At 40.2% G+C, this 14,658-nt stretch overlaps 1 protein-coding gene across 1 annotated transcript in view; it reads right to left on the bottom strand.

The window, feature by feature from the left end:
- The window catches only part of LOC142391861 (voltage-gated delayed rectifier potassium channel KCNH8-like), a 50,611-nt gene that overhangs the window by 17,063 nt on the left and 18,890 nt on the right, over positions 1 to 14,658 (bottom strand). Inside the window, exons 4-7 of the mRNA XM_075478036.1 lie at positions 9,790 to 9,929; positions 8,672 to 8,930; positions 6,296 to 6,453; positions 2,765 to 2,972 (exon numbers count right to left, since the gene is read on the bottom strand). Coding sequence (XP_075334151.1) covers positions 2,765 to 2,972; positions 6,296 to 6,453; positions 8,672 to 8,930; positions 9,790 to 9,929 — 765 coding nt within the window. The remainder of the gene's footprint in view (positions 1 to 2,764; positions 2,973 to 6,295; positions 6,454 to 8,671; positions 8,931 to 9,789; positions 9,930 to 14,658) is intronic.

The raw sequence follows: 14,658 nt of genomic DNA on the forward strand, positions 1-14,658 counted from the left end.
GTCATGTTACTGGCCTGTTGCCAATTAACCTAACTGATTGCAACATGCTGCTCCAGCTCTTTCTTTTTAGCGCCACTTGCTGTTCCAACATTTTGTTGTCATCCCCATCCCAACCTTTTTGTTGTAGCCATCAATTTCAAGGTGAGCCAGTATTTCTCACGAAACAGTCAAATCTCTCACACTCATCATTCGATATGTTTTCCATGTTCTATTGTCAACAACATATTGGTTTATGAGATTTGCAAATCAACGCCATCTAGTTTTATTTACATTTTAAACTGCATTTTTAAGTGCAGTGACATAATAAAGTTTACATTTTATCAGACTTTTTTTTTTAAATTGACTTGTGTGACCAACAAGCCTTTTAGCATCCATCAGCTATGCTGCATGAGCCTCGTGAGCTACTTCATCTGCTGAAAGATCCTCATGTAAACAGAGTCACAAATACATTCAAAACAATACAACAACCTACCGCAGACACGTGTGACTATCAGAGTTTTTTACTCATCCACTTCACACTACTGAGTGTATAAGCCACTTCACTATTAATGCATGTTGTATGACATCAATGCCCCATAATTATCTGACCTTTAGCCTACTCTATGCTACCTGTCATTGAAGAGACCGAAGGAATGAGAGCCACCTGACACAATGTTTTCAACAGTTCTTCCACTGCTCCACTTTGCAGCCACTCTCGCGTGGTTAGGGTTGGGAGTTAAAAGCCCATTGTCAGGCTTAGAAAAATATGCATGTTGAGCACTTGCATGTTTTAACTTGCATGGATTGATGTTACATAACGTTAAATTGACAGTTCCCTACGAAAAAAGCAAAACAAATCAAACTTGCGAGTTTTTTTGGTCACCCACTTAATTCCACTATGGAAAGAGACGTCACTGTGACTCAATGCTATATACAATATATTTATATATATATTAGGGCTTTTTAATCTAATTAATCACATGATTTCCCTGATTAATCACGATTAATCGCATTTGTACGCAAAATCCAAAAATTAATTCAAAAGTAGTGTATAGCTTTTAGCATTTAGTTTTATTTTAAATGTGCTGCCATTTAAATGAAAGTGCCATAACATTTGTTGTGCAAACACACTTTTAACATCAGCATTTTTTATGTAGTTAGCAGTTAAATAAAATGTTTAATGTAAATCTCAACTTAAACAATGTTATCAAACCAAATACAAAATTAAAGCTCATTTCCACTGCCAGGGCATTAATGTTATCCTGTTCCTTGTGAAAAATTTAAAAAAAACTCCCCATAAAATCCTGAGCCACAATCCCAACATTGAATAAAATAAAAGCCTGTGAGCAACAGACTTTAACAATAATAAAATGAATAATAAAACCTGCGCCAACGCGCGATAAAATATTTGTCGGCGTTAAATAATTAATGAGTTAACGCGATAATAACGAGTTGCTAAAAATGTTAATAATAACTTGCCCAGCCCTAATATATATATATATATACATAAATATATATACACAAACATATATATTGGAATAGCACATCCTTTTAAGGATTTGATAACAGTAGGATCCTGAATAGGTCCAGAAAAGTGGATTCCACTTAGAAAGAGATGCCATCTGCTCCACCCCGAGATAGTTCGTAGGCAACTTGCAGAGATTTCTGAAGTTCACTACAGAAGCCGAACGTTTGAAAAAGCTGTGCTTTGACTCACATCCCAGCCACATAGTGGCTCAGGTGTTCCAGCAGCACTCGATTGGTCATCAGTAACTCTGGTTTTACTGTAGTCTTCAAGATACCTCCATCTTCTCTGAAACCCATTTGTCCTCATTTCTTTCAAACACTCACCGATAATGTCACTGTTTCTAGTCTTAGCTGCAAATCAGCAACATTTATACAAGGCATTTCGAGTATGAAAGATATCTTAAAAGCCACTCTCACGCTGTCATTCAAAAAAAAACAACGGCGCACTGCCCCAGTCATCGGAAGCAGTTTGTTCTTGCTCAATTACTAACCCTACGATTAATGGCCACCCGCTTTCTTCCACCTGCGCCACAGCCACCTCGTGTGTAAGGTCACATCCATATGCAACCATATAGCTGTGGAGACCTTTTCTGTCCATTTTCAACCTTTTCCAACCATTTTCAACCTTTATGCCCATTTTTGTGCACCACATGCATCTCGCAGTATTGTTGTTGTTTGGCACTGGTGAGCACAGCAGTGAGGGGGGACACACAGATCACCATAATTAGAATAAAAGAAGAAGCACACACATCACACATAAAGGCATGTCTTCACACTTTTCTGTGGAGCAGTTAAAATGCAATAATTAGTCTTACTTTCTGTCTCTGTTTCTGCAGGCAGTATAAAACAGCCTATGGACATGACAGCTGACACTCGTCAAGCACCAAAGTATTATTTTTTACTTTTGAATCAAGTCTGAAAATCCTCTACAAATTAGCATTTTTGGACATCAAATCTTACCCACTTTACTTGACTTTATGTTAACTATTCTTTTCCTTTGAGCGCAGATTATCCATGTTTTCAAACCAGTATGATTCACTTTTGCTATTCTTAATGCAGCATGTATATAAAAAATCTTTAGATGAGTTGTATTTACACGTATTGTGTAAAAAAAGCACAGGTTTTATTTGACGTGCATTGCGCATCAAATAGGTGACAAAGAACACGTTGCATGAGTGGTTAAAGAGGCATTTACCAATCCTGCCTCTGCTTTTCCTTTCAAATGAATCTATTTAGACATTTAGACTGAAAGACAAACCTATATCCCAGTATGCAGGGTTATTGCTTTCAATCTCACTGCGCCCAATGAAGTACCAGACACAGGCCATCCAGTGGGCCAGCAGCGCGAACGTAGACATGAGCAGTGTGAGGACCACGGCGCTGTACTGGGAGTAACGGTCCAGTTTTTGCAGGAGGCGCAGGAGACGTAGGAGGCGCACCGTCTTCAAAAGGTGGACCCCAAAGTTCTAGGAGTGAAGAGAGTACAGAGTTATCCCTTCTGGCATGAAAATGTAAGGAGCATCGCTCATTAGGATGGGATTAGTTAACCTTGGGCAGGTAGAACCGACTACATACTGTGACTTGAATTCATAAGGTCCAGGTCAAATCTGTAAAAGTTTCACGTCTGAAGTAAAGGCAGTTTGGCAATTAGAATCCCTACCCATGCATACTGACACCTTTTTTTTTCTTTTTTTTTTATCAGCAATCTTTATAATGAGCTATTGCTACCGAGGAGCTGAGCCCACAAAGCAGAAAAATAAGACGCGCCTCCTGAAGCTTGCAACACGTGATTAACATCTCGCATGATTAAAGACTGATTGATAGATTTTAGTTCAAGCTGCGAAGCTATCCGGTGAAAATCACAAAACAGTTGTCCGATCCTGGTGGCGTCATCAGAGTCTTCCCTTATGGAAACACTTTTCAGCTGTTCCAGGCGTGTTTCTGTGCCAGCACACGGTCTGTTAATTGAAGTAGCTCAGTTTCACATTGCAGCTGATGTGGCTCAGCTGGTATAGTGGTCATCTTCCAACCGCTTCAGTCCCTGGTGTGTCCACCGTGTCAAAGTGCACTCGGGCAAGACACTAAACCTTGCTTAATGAACCATATTTATGCATGTAAAGACAATTGAATAACTTATGTGTATAATAACACAGCTACAGTACTTGTAATCAGGCTTAGAAATCAGCAAGAGTTATAAATGAGCTCAGGAGAGTGTAGCTCAGGAGGTAGAGTTGATGTCTTTCCGTTCGATCTCCAACTTCCCCAAACTACATGTTTAAGTAATAGGGCTGGGCAACAATTAACATTTTTAATCTAATTAATCACATGATTTCCCTGATTAATCGCATTTGTACGCAAAATCCAAAAATGAATCCAAAAGTAGTGTATAGCTTTTAGCATTTAGTTTTATTTTGAATGTGCTGCCATATGAATGAAAGAGCCATAACATTTGTTGTGCAAACACACTTTTAACATCAGCATCTTTCTGTAGTTTTTATGTAGAAGCCTCGCTCCACTGTCTGTTTCCTTGAATGACTTGCTGCTATCAGTTGTGTGTTTTGCCTTTAAGTGATATTTTAGACTGGAGCTACTACGCTGAGAAGACATTTCAACTTGGCAGTGTTTACAGATGACTTTGGTTCTGTCGACTCCGCCGTCTGGAAGAACTTTAAAATGAAAATGGCCGAGTAAAAGTTCCGTACCCTTCTCCATGTTTGGTGGATCCGCCGATTACTTTCTTTCCGGTTCCGCAGCAGACCGCAACAGACTTTTACAAAATAAAAGCCTGTGAGCAACAGACTCTTACAAAATAAAAGCCTGTGAGCGACAGACTTTTACAATAATACAATAAAAAATAAAACCTGCGTTAATGCGCGATAAAATATTTATCGGCATTAAATAATTAACGAGTTAACGCGACAATAACGTGTTAACTCGCCCAGCCCTATTAAGTAACTTTTGGCAAGCCAAGAAGCCCCTTCCTGCCCCCGTACGTGTTCTTCTCTTGTAAGTTTCTTTCAATGATGTCAGGGTTTGCTGAATGTCATCACTTGGCTTGCTTAAGTGTATTTAAGAAATATCATGTATCCAACAAATATCAATTTTGGTAGAATAAGACAACACAGAAATGTTTAATTACCCTTCAAAAAAGAAAGTTAGAAATCAGTACAGCTGGACTTTAAAACCTCAAAAATCTACAGTAATACACCGTTTTTTCTACCACAATTCCTGTCAGATTGTAGAAGATTAATGAATAAAGCATAAAAACATAGAAGCTTTAAAGTTATTCACATTTACAGGTTTTCACTTTCTTTCTTTCTCACTTTTTTTGGTATTTCAAAATCATTGGAAGAAACGTGTCACGTGTGTGGTACAGTTTCTGCAAAATCCCACTTTCCTCTTACCATACATCTATCTATTTTTTTTTATTTTTTATTTTTTATTTATTTGGTTTATTTAGTCAGGGACCATGTGCAAAGTACATTAATGACAAAAGTAAAAAGATGACCTGCACCAGATTGTAGCTTAGCAGCTAATTTCCATCTGCAGTCCCTGGGCAGGTTAGAAACATAAAATACAATAAAATAGAAGCAGTCACTCAGGCAAAGACCACACACACACACACACACACACACACACACACACACACACAACATAAAAAGATTATCATATGCAAATGCTCAGCAAAATGTCAAAACAGTCATGTGCAAATCTATTAGTGGTGACAAGACTGATTACATAAAAGCCATTGCTTCACTTCACGTGAAAAGGTATAGAAATTTGCAATGTTTTTTATGTGGGTGGGAAGGGTATTCCATTGCTTAGTTGCTCTAAAAGAAAAGGCAGATTGTGCAAATGCAGTGCGCCGACTTGGGAGGCTACAGTTTCCCCTGCTGGTAGATCTAGTTGCTCTGCTTGTGCGTTCAGAGCAAGGATGGATGAAGGTTTTCAGAGGTGGTGGAGCGGTATTGTGGATAATTTTGTGCATGAGGCGTATATCAGAATATAGGATGAGGTTGTCAAAGCTGAGCAAGTTATACTTGTCCAGTATGACACAGTGGTGAAATTGAGAGGGACGTCTGTCCAAAACTTTAAGAGCTTGTTTGTAAAGTGATGCAATTGATTTCATGGCAGTCTTGGTAGCCTGAGACCAGCTTGACATACAGTAGTGTAAATGAGACATTATCATGGCATTTACATAGGTCTTTGCAGCATCAACAGTTAGGGAATTGCGAATATGTCTCAAATTTGCTATGCTGTATTTCACAGTGTTGCCCAGTTTTTTAATTTACTTATTTACTTCTTCATTTATTCAATCATTCTTTTTTCTATTTATTTATTCATTATTTCAGGTCGCAGAGCTTTCTGAAGATCTGATGATGCTCATCTGTATCAACAGCTGGCAGGCTTTGCACTCAACATCAGCTGGCTAATCTGCTGGTCTCAAACTGTAATTTGTCCTCAGCCTGTTCATTTATCAACTTAATCACTAGTTTGCTAATAATGAGTCACTTGTTGAGGTCAGTTTTCCTCCCTTGGAGCTCCTACAGTGAATAGCGTGTTCAGAAAGAGCTGAATACCAATAAAAATGTGCAGCAACATGTCGCCTTCAGCCCATTTGTGATGTATTTCATCTTAAGACAACGTCTGTGGAGAGTCAAACAGCAGGAGAGTGATGCTGATAAAAGAATGTCTGTTAAAAGAAGCAGCCCCATCTATACACACACTCAAACAAGAGATGCCAGTTAACTCTGCTACGCATCGCATGTGCGGCGTGTGTCAGACTCACCACGCTGATGTTGAAGGCATACAGCAGATCGAAGGGCAACGCGGCAATCAGATCCACAAACAGCCAGGAGGTGACATAGTGGATGCATATGGAGCGGGCGTCGTAGACAACCTGACCGGATGTGCTCACGTAGGTCGTTCGAAAGTTCAGCACGATATCTAGAATGACATATTCATATATTAAAGATCTGTTATCATTCATTATACCAACCGTTCTGTTATTAGCTATATTTTTTAAATGCTTCCTCTTAGAGGAAAGTTTATCCATGTTTGTTAGCTTTTGTTGGTTTACCCAAATTACCTGTTATAGTTATACAAATCTTACTGTTAGCTAAAATTAATGTTTTTATCTGCCTGTATTTCTGTGTTGTATTTTTTATGTCTTTATGTAAAGCACATTGAGTTGCCTGTGGTATGAAATGCACTATATAAATAAAGATTGATTGATCTATTGATTGATTGACAAACACGACAAATGGATTTTGACTATTTTGGCTACCTTCTTGGCCATTTTGCTAAGTTAATGTCATATCCAGCCTTGATGGGACAAGTTACTTGTCTCGTTTCAGGCATTTTCCCTTCCTGCCCTGGTGTAATCAGCACCTGTCCCAGCCTAATGTGTTTCTACCTGTGTCTCACTTTCTTCCCCCTGTCTGTGTACATATTCCCCCTCCCTACCATTTCATCTGAGCCCCTTGTGTGTCCAGCGTTCCCGCTGCATCTTCTTGTGTTTGCCTCTAGTAGTAATGACCCTGCTTTCCTCGTGAGTTTTGCCTGTGGCTTCATCCCTTTTTGGATACTCTTGCCTACCTCCTTGTTTCAACCTTGGACTGTATTAAATAACATTGAGTTTACGTCTCCTGTGTGTCCTTCCTCCTTGACCAGGTTCTGTGGCAGTGGAGGTATTTGGATTTTTTTTTGAAAGAGTTAGAGGACCGAATAATATGAAATATGATGAGGTGACAGCTGCCAGTCGGCTTTAAACAGAGTGAAAACTGGAGACAAGGTGGCTAAGAAGGTGACAAAATTACAAATAAATAAATGAATGACTAAATAAATGAACAAAATATGATAACAGAAAGCAGCAACAATAGATATCCAGCTCAGTCTCAGTCTTTTTCCTTTTAAAAAGTTAAATTTTTTGAAGTTTCAGTCCAAATTTGACCCAGATTTGAACCCAGTACAAGAACAGCAAGAAACTGCATTCATCCAGGCCTGCGGTTTATTGCAGATGGGATGTGAGCTTGATCTGGTCAGTACAATCGTACAGGGAAATAAGCCAGTCACATGGACAGTCAAACACCCCTTTGATGAAAGTCTTTTTGAACAGAATTGCAAGAAATAACACTTTGTTTATTCCCAGTGGGAAACTGTATTGTTTCTGCACAGTAATTAATTGGGGAAATGTTGCATCTGCTTTTTTTAAAAAGAGGGAAAAGACTAAAAAGAACAAATAGTGATTATGGGTAGCTATTGCTGTGGGGAGGAAAGATGAGTCTTTTCAATGGCTACGGATATATTGTGCGTTGTATAAACTATGCTGCCGTTCAAGGACAGCTTGTGAAGGGGAGAGGTGATGGATGTGACAAATTACACTCAGTATTATTACAAGGTAAATTTTATGGAAAACCTGTCCTTTTTTTTAATATGTTTCTTTTTTCAAACTAAACTTTACTAAGGTGGGTCTTTTATAACAGGCGGGCTGCTTTGCTACACTTTAAATGATCTCTCCTACTGAGCATAATAACAATTTCACCATCATAAGAGCACTTGTATAAATAAGTTACTCTTGGATTTATAGGGAAAAAAGCTCGCTCATAATATGGATCCTTTAAGATGTCCCAGATGTGGTTTTTTGGGGGTTTTTTCCTACTATCGTGGCTTATATTGCTCCTGTTTGTGTTAAACAGGTCACTGAGTGCAAAGTTAGTCTAACCTTCGGACACACCAGCCCTGTGATAGTAATATCAATGCTCGAGGTACATTCCCTTTAACAGGCCTTCCTTAATGTACGTGAACGAGATTAGAGGTCTTGGTTGCAAAAGGAGGGAGCCAGTACAGATAGCGGAGAAGTGGTGATTGTTAAGCTTCAGTTGAAGGGAAATGTGAAATGCAGTGCAGCTTAGGGAGCCAATTAACTCAGAAAGAGTGATGGGTTTTATAAGCCGACTTGATTGGAATGTGGAGACTATGTTGCTTCTTAAACTTGCAACATATCTATGGCAAGCAGAGAACATATGAACAGTTGTGAGTTAAAGCACTTGGTTTTTAAAGAGGAAAAAAAACACAGGAGTGTCTGTGATTGATGGGCTCAGCCTGAGCAGTTAAGCTTGATAAACAGACATACTGTATTGGAAACATGTCAACGTGGCCTCACCGATGATAAAAAGTATCTCCACCAATATATCACTGACGCTTGGAGGGTTTCGAGCCGCCGAGACGCCATCTTCTCGTATCTCCACACCAGTGAAGCAGACGTTGTAGGGAACAGTGATGGCTACGTAAAAGGTGGCCAACAAGATCAGCCAATCCCAGCCGGCCTTGAACGCACCATAGTGAAGGAGGATGAAACGGGACTTTTGGACGTCAGCTACCTTATACTCTGGGACCGGGTTAGCGTTGGCTCCAAGAACACTCTTGAAACACAGGAGCATTAAGAAAAAAGTCAACCATATTATGATTATGACATTTGCCTAATTCATTTGGAGGGAACTTATCCCGACAGGATCTGCACCAACCACCATAAACATCAGTGCTGTGTAGTGTCATTCATGGTTCCACAGGTGGTGGAGTGCAATCAGTTTGAAAGAGAGAGTAGCTAGTGACAATTTTACTTTAACATGGGTTGCCATTCAAATCACAGTTCACGCTGGAAAAAATGCCCATAAGTGAAAAAACAGCAAATACAAGACGTTTTTGCTTGAAATAAGCAAAATGAATCTGCCAATGGAAGTAGTGAAAATCGGCTTGTCAAGATTTCTTGAAATAAGATGTGATATTTAGGACTTTTTGAGATAAAAGTGATCTTGAAATTAGCTTAAAAACCTCTTCAAATGTAAAAAAAAAGCTTGTTTCATATGATATGTGACTCAAAACAATTTATTTTCAAGACTTTTTCATTTAACAAGATATTCAAGATATATTGTCTTCAAACAAGTCCCTATATCGGGCTGAAATGGTACTTGTTAGGCAGTTGTGTTTTATATTAAGCGTAATGAGATATTTTGACTAGAAATGAGACAAATATACTTGGTAAGACGTAAATTTTTTCCAGTGCATAGAGTCACCCCAACAGTGGCACTGGACAAATGACCATTATGTTGTTGTTAAACCAAAGAAAATGGTTAATTGTCTCAGGAGCAGGAATGTGCTCAGCAAACGTTGTTAATGTCTGTCAGTGTATTTTCATATCGTTGTGTTCAGGTGAATCTGAATCTTGGGTAAAGGTCAGAGATCCCCCTTTTTGAACCCCCCCCCAAAAACAAAATGTCTCACATTATTGATCTTCAGCTTGCTCTTGTCCTGTTTCTGAAGGTGTCCAGACAGCTGGTAGAGGACGGCCCGACTCCGGCGCCGCTCCATGTTACACCCTGGAGGACGACTGACCTGCTGGATCTCCAGACCAGTTTCCTCATCTGATGAAACAAGGACACATATTTTTTTTTTTTAAATGCAGGCATGTGGCAGAAACAAGAAGTCCTCCAAATAAGTTGTGTTTTCATATCCTTGAATATAGCCCATAGGGGCGCCTCGCATTCTCAAGCGTTTCCTTTAACACGTCACATTGTTCTCTTGAAGAGGAAGAAGGCATGATGTTAATGACTAAAATGCATTCTCTGTACGGTGCCACGTCACTATTTCAGCGTCACAGACGTCAGTGTGACGCTTGAGATTCAGTTGCCCTCATGGTCTCTAGAGGTTGCATATTCTTTGAATGTAATCCACGAGCCATGGGGCCGTTTTTAGGAGGACAGAATGTCACCGTTGTCTGGTTTAATAGTGCGGTCCTCTCAGAAACATAGTGACATTTGCATAATTCTGGACCATTAGTAAAAATAAGGCAAGGCAAGGCAAGTTTATTTGTATAGCACAATTCAACTACAGGGCGATTCAAAGTGCTTCAAATCCACACACTCAAAGTAGAGCTAATCTGCAGAAACATTTGGGGAGAATTTGAAGCCTTTTGTCTTACACTGCTGTACGTTTGGTCTTCTTCTGCCAGCATTAAACATTTTTGACACCCCTGCCTGTTATTCTTACTAGCTAATAAAAGATGACATGATTTCAAAAAGGCGTGAAAAAAAGTAAAGAAGACAAGGGCTGGGCGAGTTAACTCGTTATTATCGCGTTAACTATTTTATCGCGCATTAACGCAGGTTTTATTATTTATTTTATTTTGTAAAAGTCTGTTGCTCACAGGCTTTTAGTTTGTAAAAGTCTGTTGCTGTCTGCTGCGGAACCGGAAAAGAAAGTAATCGGCGGATCCACAAAACATGGAGAAGGGTACGGAACTTTTACTCGGCCATTTTCATTTTAAAGTTCTTCCAGACGGCGGAGTCGACAGAACCAAAGTCATCTGTAAACACTGCCAAGTTGAATTGTCTTCTCAGCGTAGTAGTTCCAGTCTAAAATATCACTTAAAGGCAAAACACACAACCTTGTTTTTCTCTGTTCAGCATATAAACCCCTTGTCCAGAGACTACCTGTCACGAAAAGGACTGTTAGAAAGTGGTCAGAGGAAGCTGAAGAAGCCTTACAGGGTTGTTTTGATGCAACCGATTGGATTTCTCTTTGTAAGCCACATGGAGAGGACATTAATGCCATGACTGAGTGTGTGACTGACTATATAAACTTCTGTGTGGACAACACCATCCCCACCAGAACAGTGAGATGCTTCCCTAATAACAAACCCTGGATCACCAGTGAGCTAAAGGAACTATTGAACAGGAAAAAAAGAGCCTTTAGGGAGCGAGACAGGGAGTTACTGAGGAGTATACAGAAGCAGCTCAAAGTCAAGATCAGAGAGAGCAAGGAGGTGTATAGAAAGAAGCTTGAGAGTAAACTGCAGAGGAACAATATCAGAGATGTGTGGTCAGGAATGAAGAAGATCACAGGCCTCAAGCAGAGGGAGGATCGGATGGATGGAAGTCTGGACAGAGCAAATGAGCTGAACACATTCTTCAACAGGTTCAGTTCAGGAACAAGCTCACCATCCTCCCCTCCTGTTCCCAGCCAAAGAGACATCCCACCCTCCTCTGACCCACAGCTTTCCTGTAACATCTCCACCTCCACCTCAGTCATGGATTCTTCTGCTTCCACTAGTTTGTCTTCAACCCAATCAGGAGATGCTGCTGTCCCCTTTGCCCCCCCCTCCCACTTTTCTGTTTCTAGAAGTCAGGTGAAGAGGCAGTTGGAAAGACTGAACCGGAACAAGGCTGCAGGTCCAGATGGTGTCAGCCCCCGAGTCCTGAAGGCCTGTGCAGAGCAGCTCTGTGGGATTCTGCAACACCTTTTCAACCTTAGCTTGACCCAAGAGAAGGTACCACTGTTGTGGAAGACATCCTGTCTGGTTCCGGTACCAAAGAAAACTCACCCTTCAGATATCAATGACTACAGACCTGTTGCCCTGACATCCCACATCATGAAGGTCCTGGAGAGACTCCTGTTGACCCACCTGTGTAAGCAAACCAGCACATATCAGGACCCCCTGCAGTTTGCTTATCGCCATGGAGTTGGAGTTGAAGACGCTATCATACACCTGCTTCAACAAACCCACTGTCATCTGGATAAAGCAGGCAGCACTGTGAGGATCATGTTCTTTGATTTCTCCAGTGCATTTAACACAATCCAGCCTGATCTGCTTAGTCTGAAACTCCAGAAGACTCAGGTGGAGGCCTCAACAATCACCTGGATTAATGACTACCTGACAAACAGACCACAGTTTGTCAGACTGAAGAATTGTGTGTCTAACCAGGTGATCAGCAGCACAGGAGCACCACAGGGGACTGTACTCTCACCATTTCTTTTCACTCTGTACACTTCAGACTTCCAGTACAAGTCAGACTCCTGTCGTCTACAGAAATATTCAGATGACTCTGCAGTAGTCGGGTGTATCAGAGATGGACAAGAAGCTGAGTACAGAGAGCTGGTGGACCGCTTTGTGGCATGGTGTGGGAACAATCATCTCATCTTGAATGTTAACAAAACAAAGGAGATGATTGTAGATTTCAGGAGAAACAAGGTCAGATCAAAGCCTGTTTCCATCATGGGAGAAGAAGTGGAGGTGGTTGAGGAATATAAATACCTTGGTGTTCATGTGGACAACAGACTGGACTGGAGACACAACAGTGAAGCAATCTACAAGAAAGGACAGAGCAGACTGTACTTCTTGAGGAAGCTAAGGTCCTTCAAGGTTTGCAACAAGATGTTGCAGATCTTCTACAAGTCTGTTGTTGAGAGCGTCATTTCCTCTTGCGTCATCTGTTGGGGCAGCAGCATCAGAACCAGGGACCTAAAAAGACTCAACAACCTGATAAAGAAGGCTGGTTCTGTTCTGGGGACGACTGTGGAACCTCTGGAGACAATAATGCAAAGAAGGATTTTGCATAAAATCAAGAGAATTATGGACAACCCTGAACATCCTCTCCATGAGACTGTTATCAGAAAACAGAGTCTCTTCAGTCAAAGGCTTCTTCAGTTTGGATGCAAAACGGACCGCTACAGGAAATCTTTCCTGCCCACAGCCATCAGCATCTATAATAACTCTTTGATTTAATTGAGCTACATCAACATTTAATTTCCCTCTGGGATAAATAAAGTATTTTTGAATTGAATTGAATTGAATTTGATACCAGCAAGTCATTCAAGGAAACAGACAGTGGAGCGAGGCTTCTACATAAAAACTACAGAAAGATGCTGATGTTAAAAGTGTGTTTGCACAACAAATGTTATGGCACTTTCATTCATATGGCAGCACATTTAAAATAAAACCAAATGCTAAAAGCTATACACTACTTTTGAATTTATTTTTGGATTTTGCGTACAAATGTGATTAATCGTGATTAATTAGATTAAAATATTAATCGTTGCCCAGCCCTAAAGAAGACACATTTCTTCAAGATTTTTCATTTGAATTTCCGCCTTTAAAAAACTATTTATTTAAAAGGACCCCAAGGAACATTTTCGTTTCCACAATTTTCTTCCAGAATCCATTCTTCTTCTGCGAGTAAGGTCTGTCCTGCGCCACCGACTGCAGGACAATCTCAGAGCATACACAACCTCTCTAGAGTTTGCTAAATTTTCTTTAATGTCTCTTGAAGTCAAAGCAGCAATTTAATTTGCCTCCCTCGTCTTCCACGCTTCAACGAGTCTTCCACTTTTCCTTTTAGCTGCCATTTCTTAAATGCAAGGCAAAGAGAGGACACAGCCACGTGGAAATGCAATGCTGTCCTCCTGCGGCCCTGTGCTGCATGTGGGGATTAATTAGTTTAATTGTCAAAGTGCTGTGCAGCTGCTTGGAGGAGACCGTGGCTGCTGACTGTTGACAGAAAGTTTGAGGAGCAAGAGTGTTAGTAAAACTTTCAAATTTGTATCACACGACATATCCCCACAAGAGCTGCGAGCAAAGCCTGTCAAGTTTATTCAAAAGTGACACTTTGCCCAAACTCTTGCTTGCTGTATTCTTTCTACACTAAAATCAGACTTTTGCAGCTGTGCAGTGTGTCACTGTTGTTCCCTACAACAACAGACATCCACTCATAACTCAAGTGTGCAGTTTGAGGCCGGGTGATACAGTTAATATTTTATGAGGGAATTTCCAAGTTATGCAGTAAATTTACCCCAGTAGTATATAATTGAAAATGATCGGGTAACAGTATTGCCTGCAAACAAACATTCAGACGTCTGAGGATGTAACGACTTTATGCACTCGCTTCATTTATCTTGCCAGAAAGTGTGTTTGCTGCAGAAATACCAGATATTTATTTGACTGAATTGTGACTACATGTTGCTACAAGGTGCTTTATGTATTAGCATGGTTGTCATCAAGTAAAACCCATGTCTTATAATCTGGTTATTTCTGTTAGTTAACGTTAACTGGGTTGCTAAATCCTTAACTAGTCAGTAAATGGCTTGTAGTCATGCATATGAATCTGTACTGACCTTATGAGGATTGACCATTGATGCACCAAACCTGGAAAGACACTCATTAAAAAAAACACAATGGATTCTACTCTAGTATTGTAAGACATGGGAAATGTGGTTTTAAATGGATGATTTGGCTTTATATACATTAGAATTCCTTATTTCTATACCATCAATCTGGCCAATAATAGAATAGACTGCTGAAAAAGTGGGCGGGGCTTT

This window comes from Odontesthes bonariensis, chromosome 11 (assembly GCF_027942865.1).
Source record: "Odontesthes bonariensis isolate fOdoBon6 chromosome 11, fOdoBon6.hap1, whole genome shotgun sequence".
Taxonomy (NCBI): Eukaryota; Metazoa; Chordata; class Actinopteri; order Atheriniformes; family Atherinopsidae; genus Odontesthes; species Odontesthes bonariensis.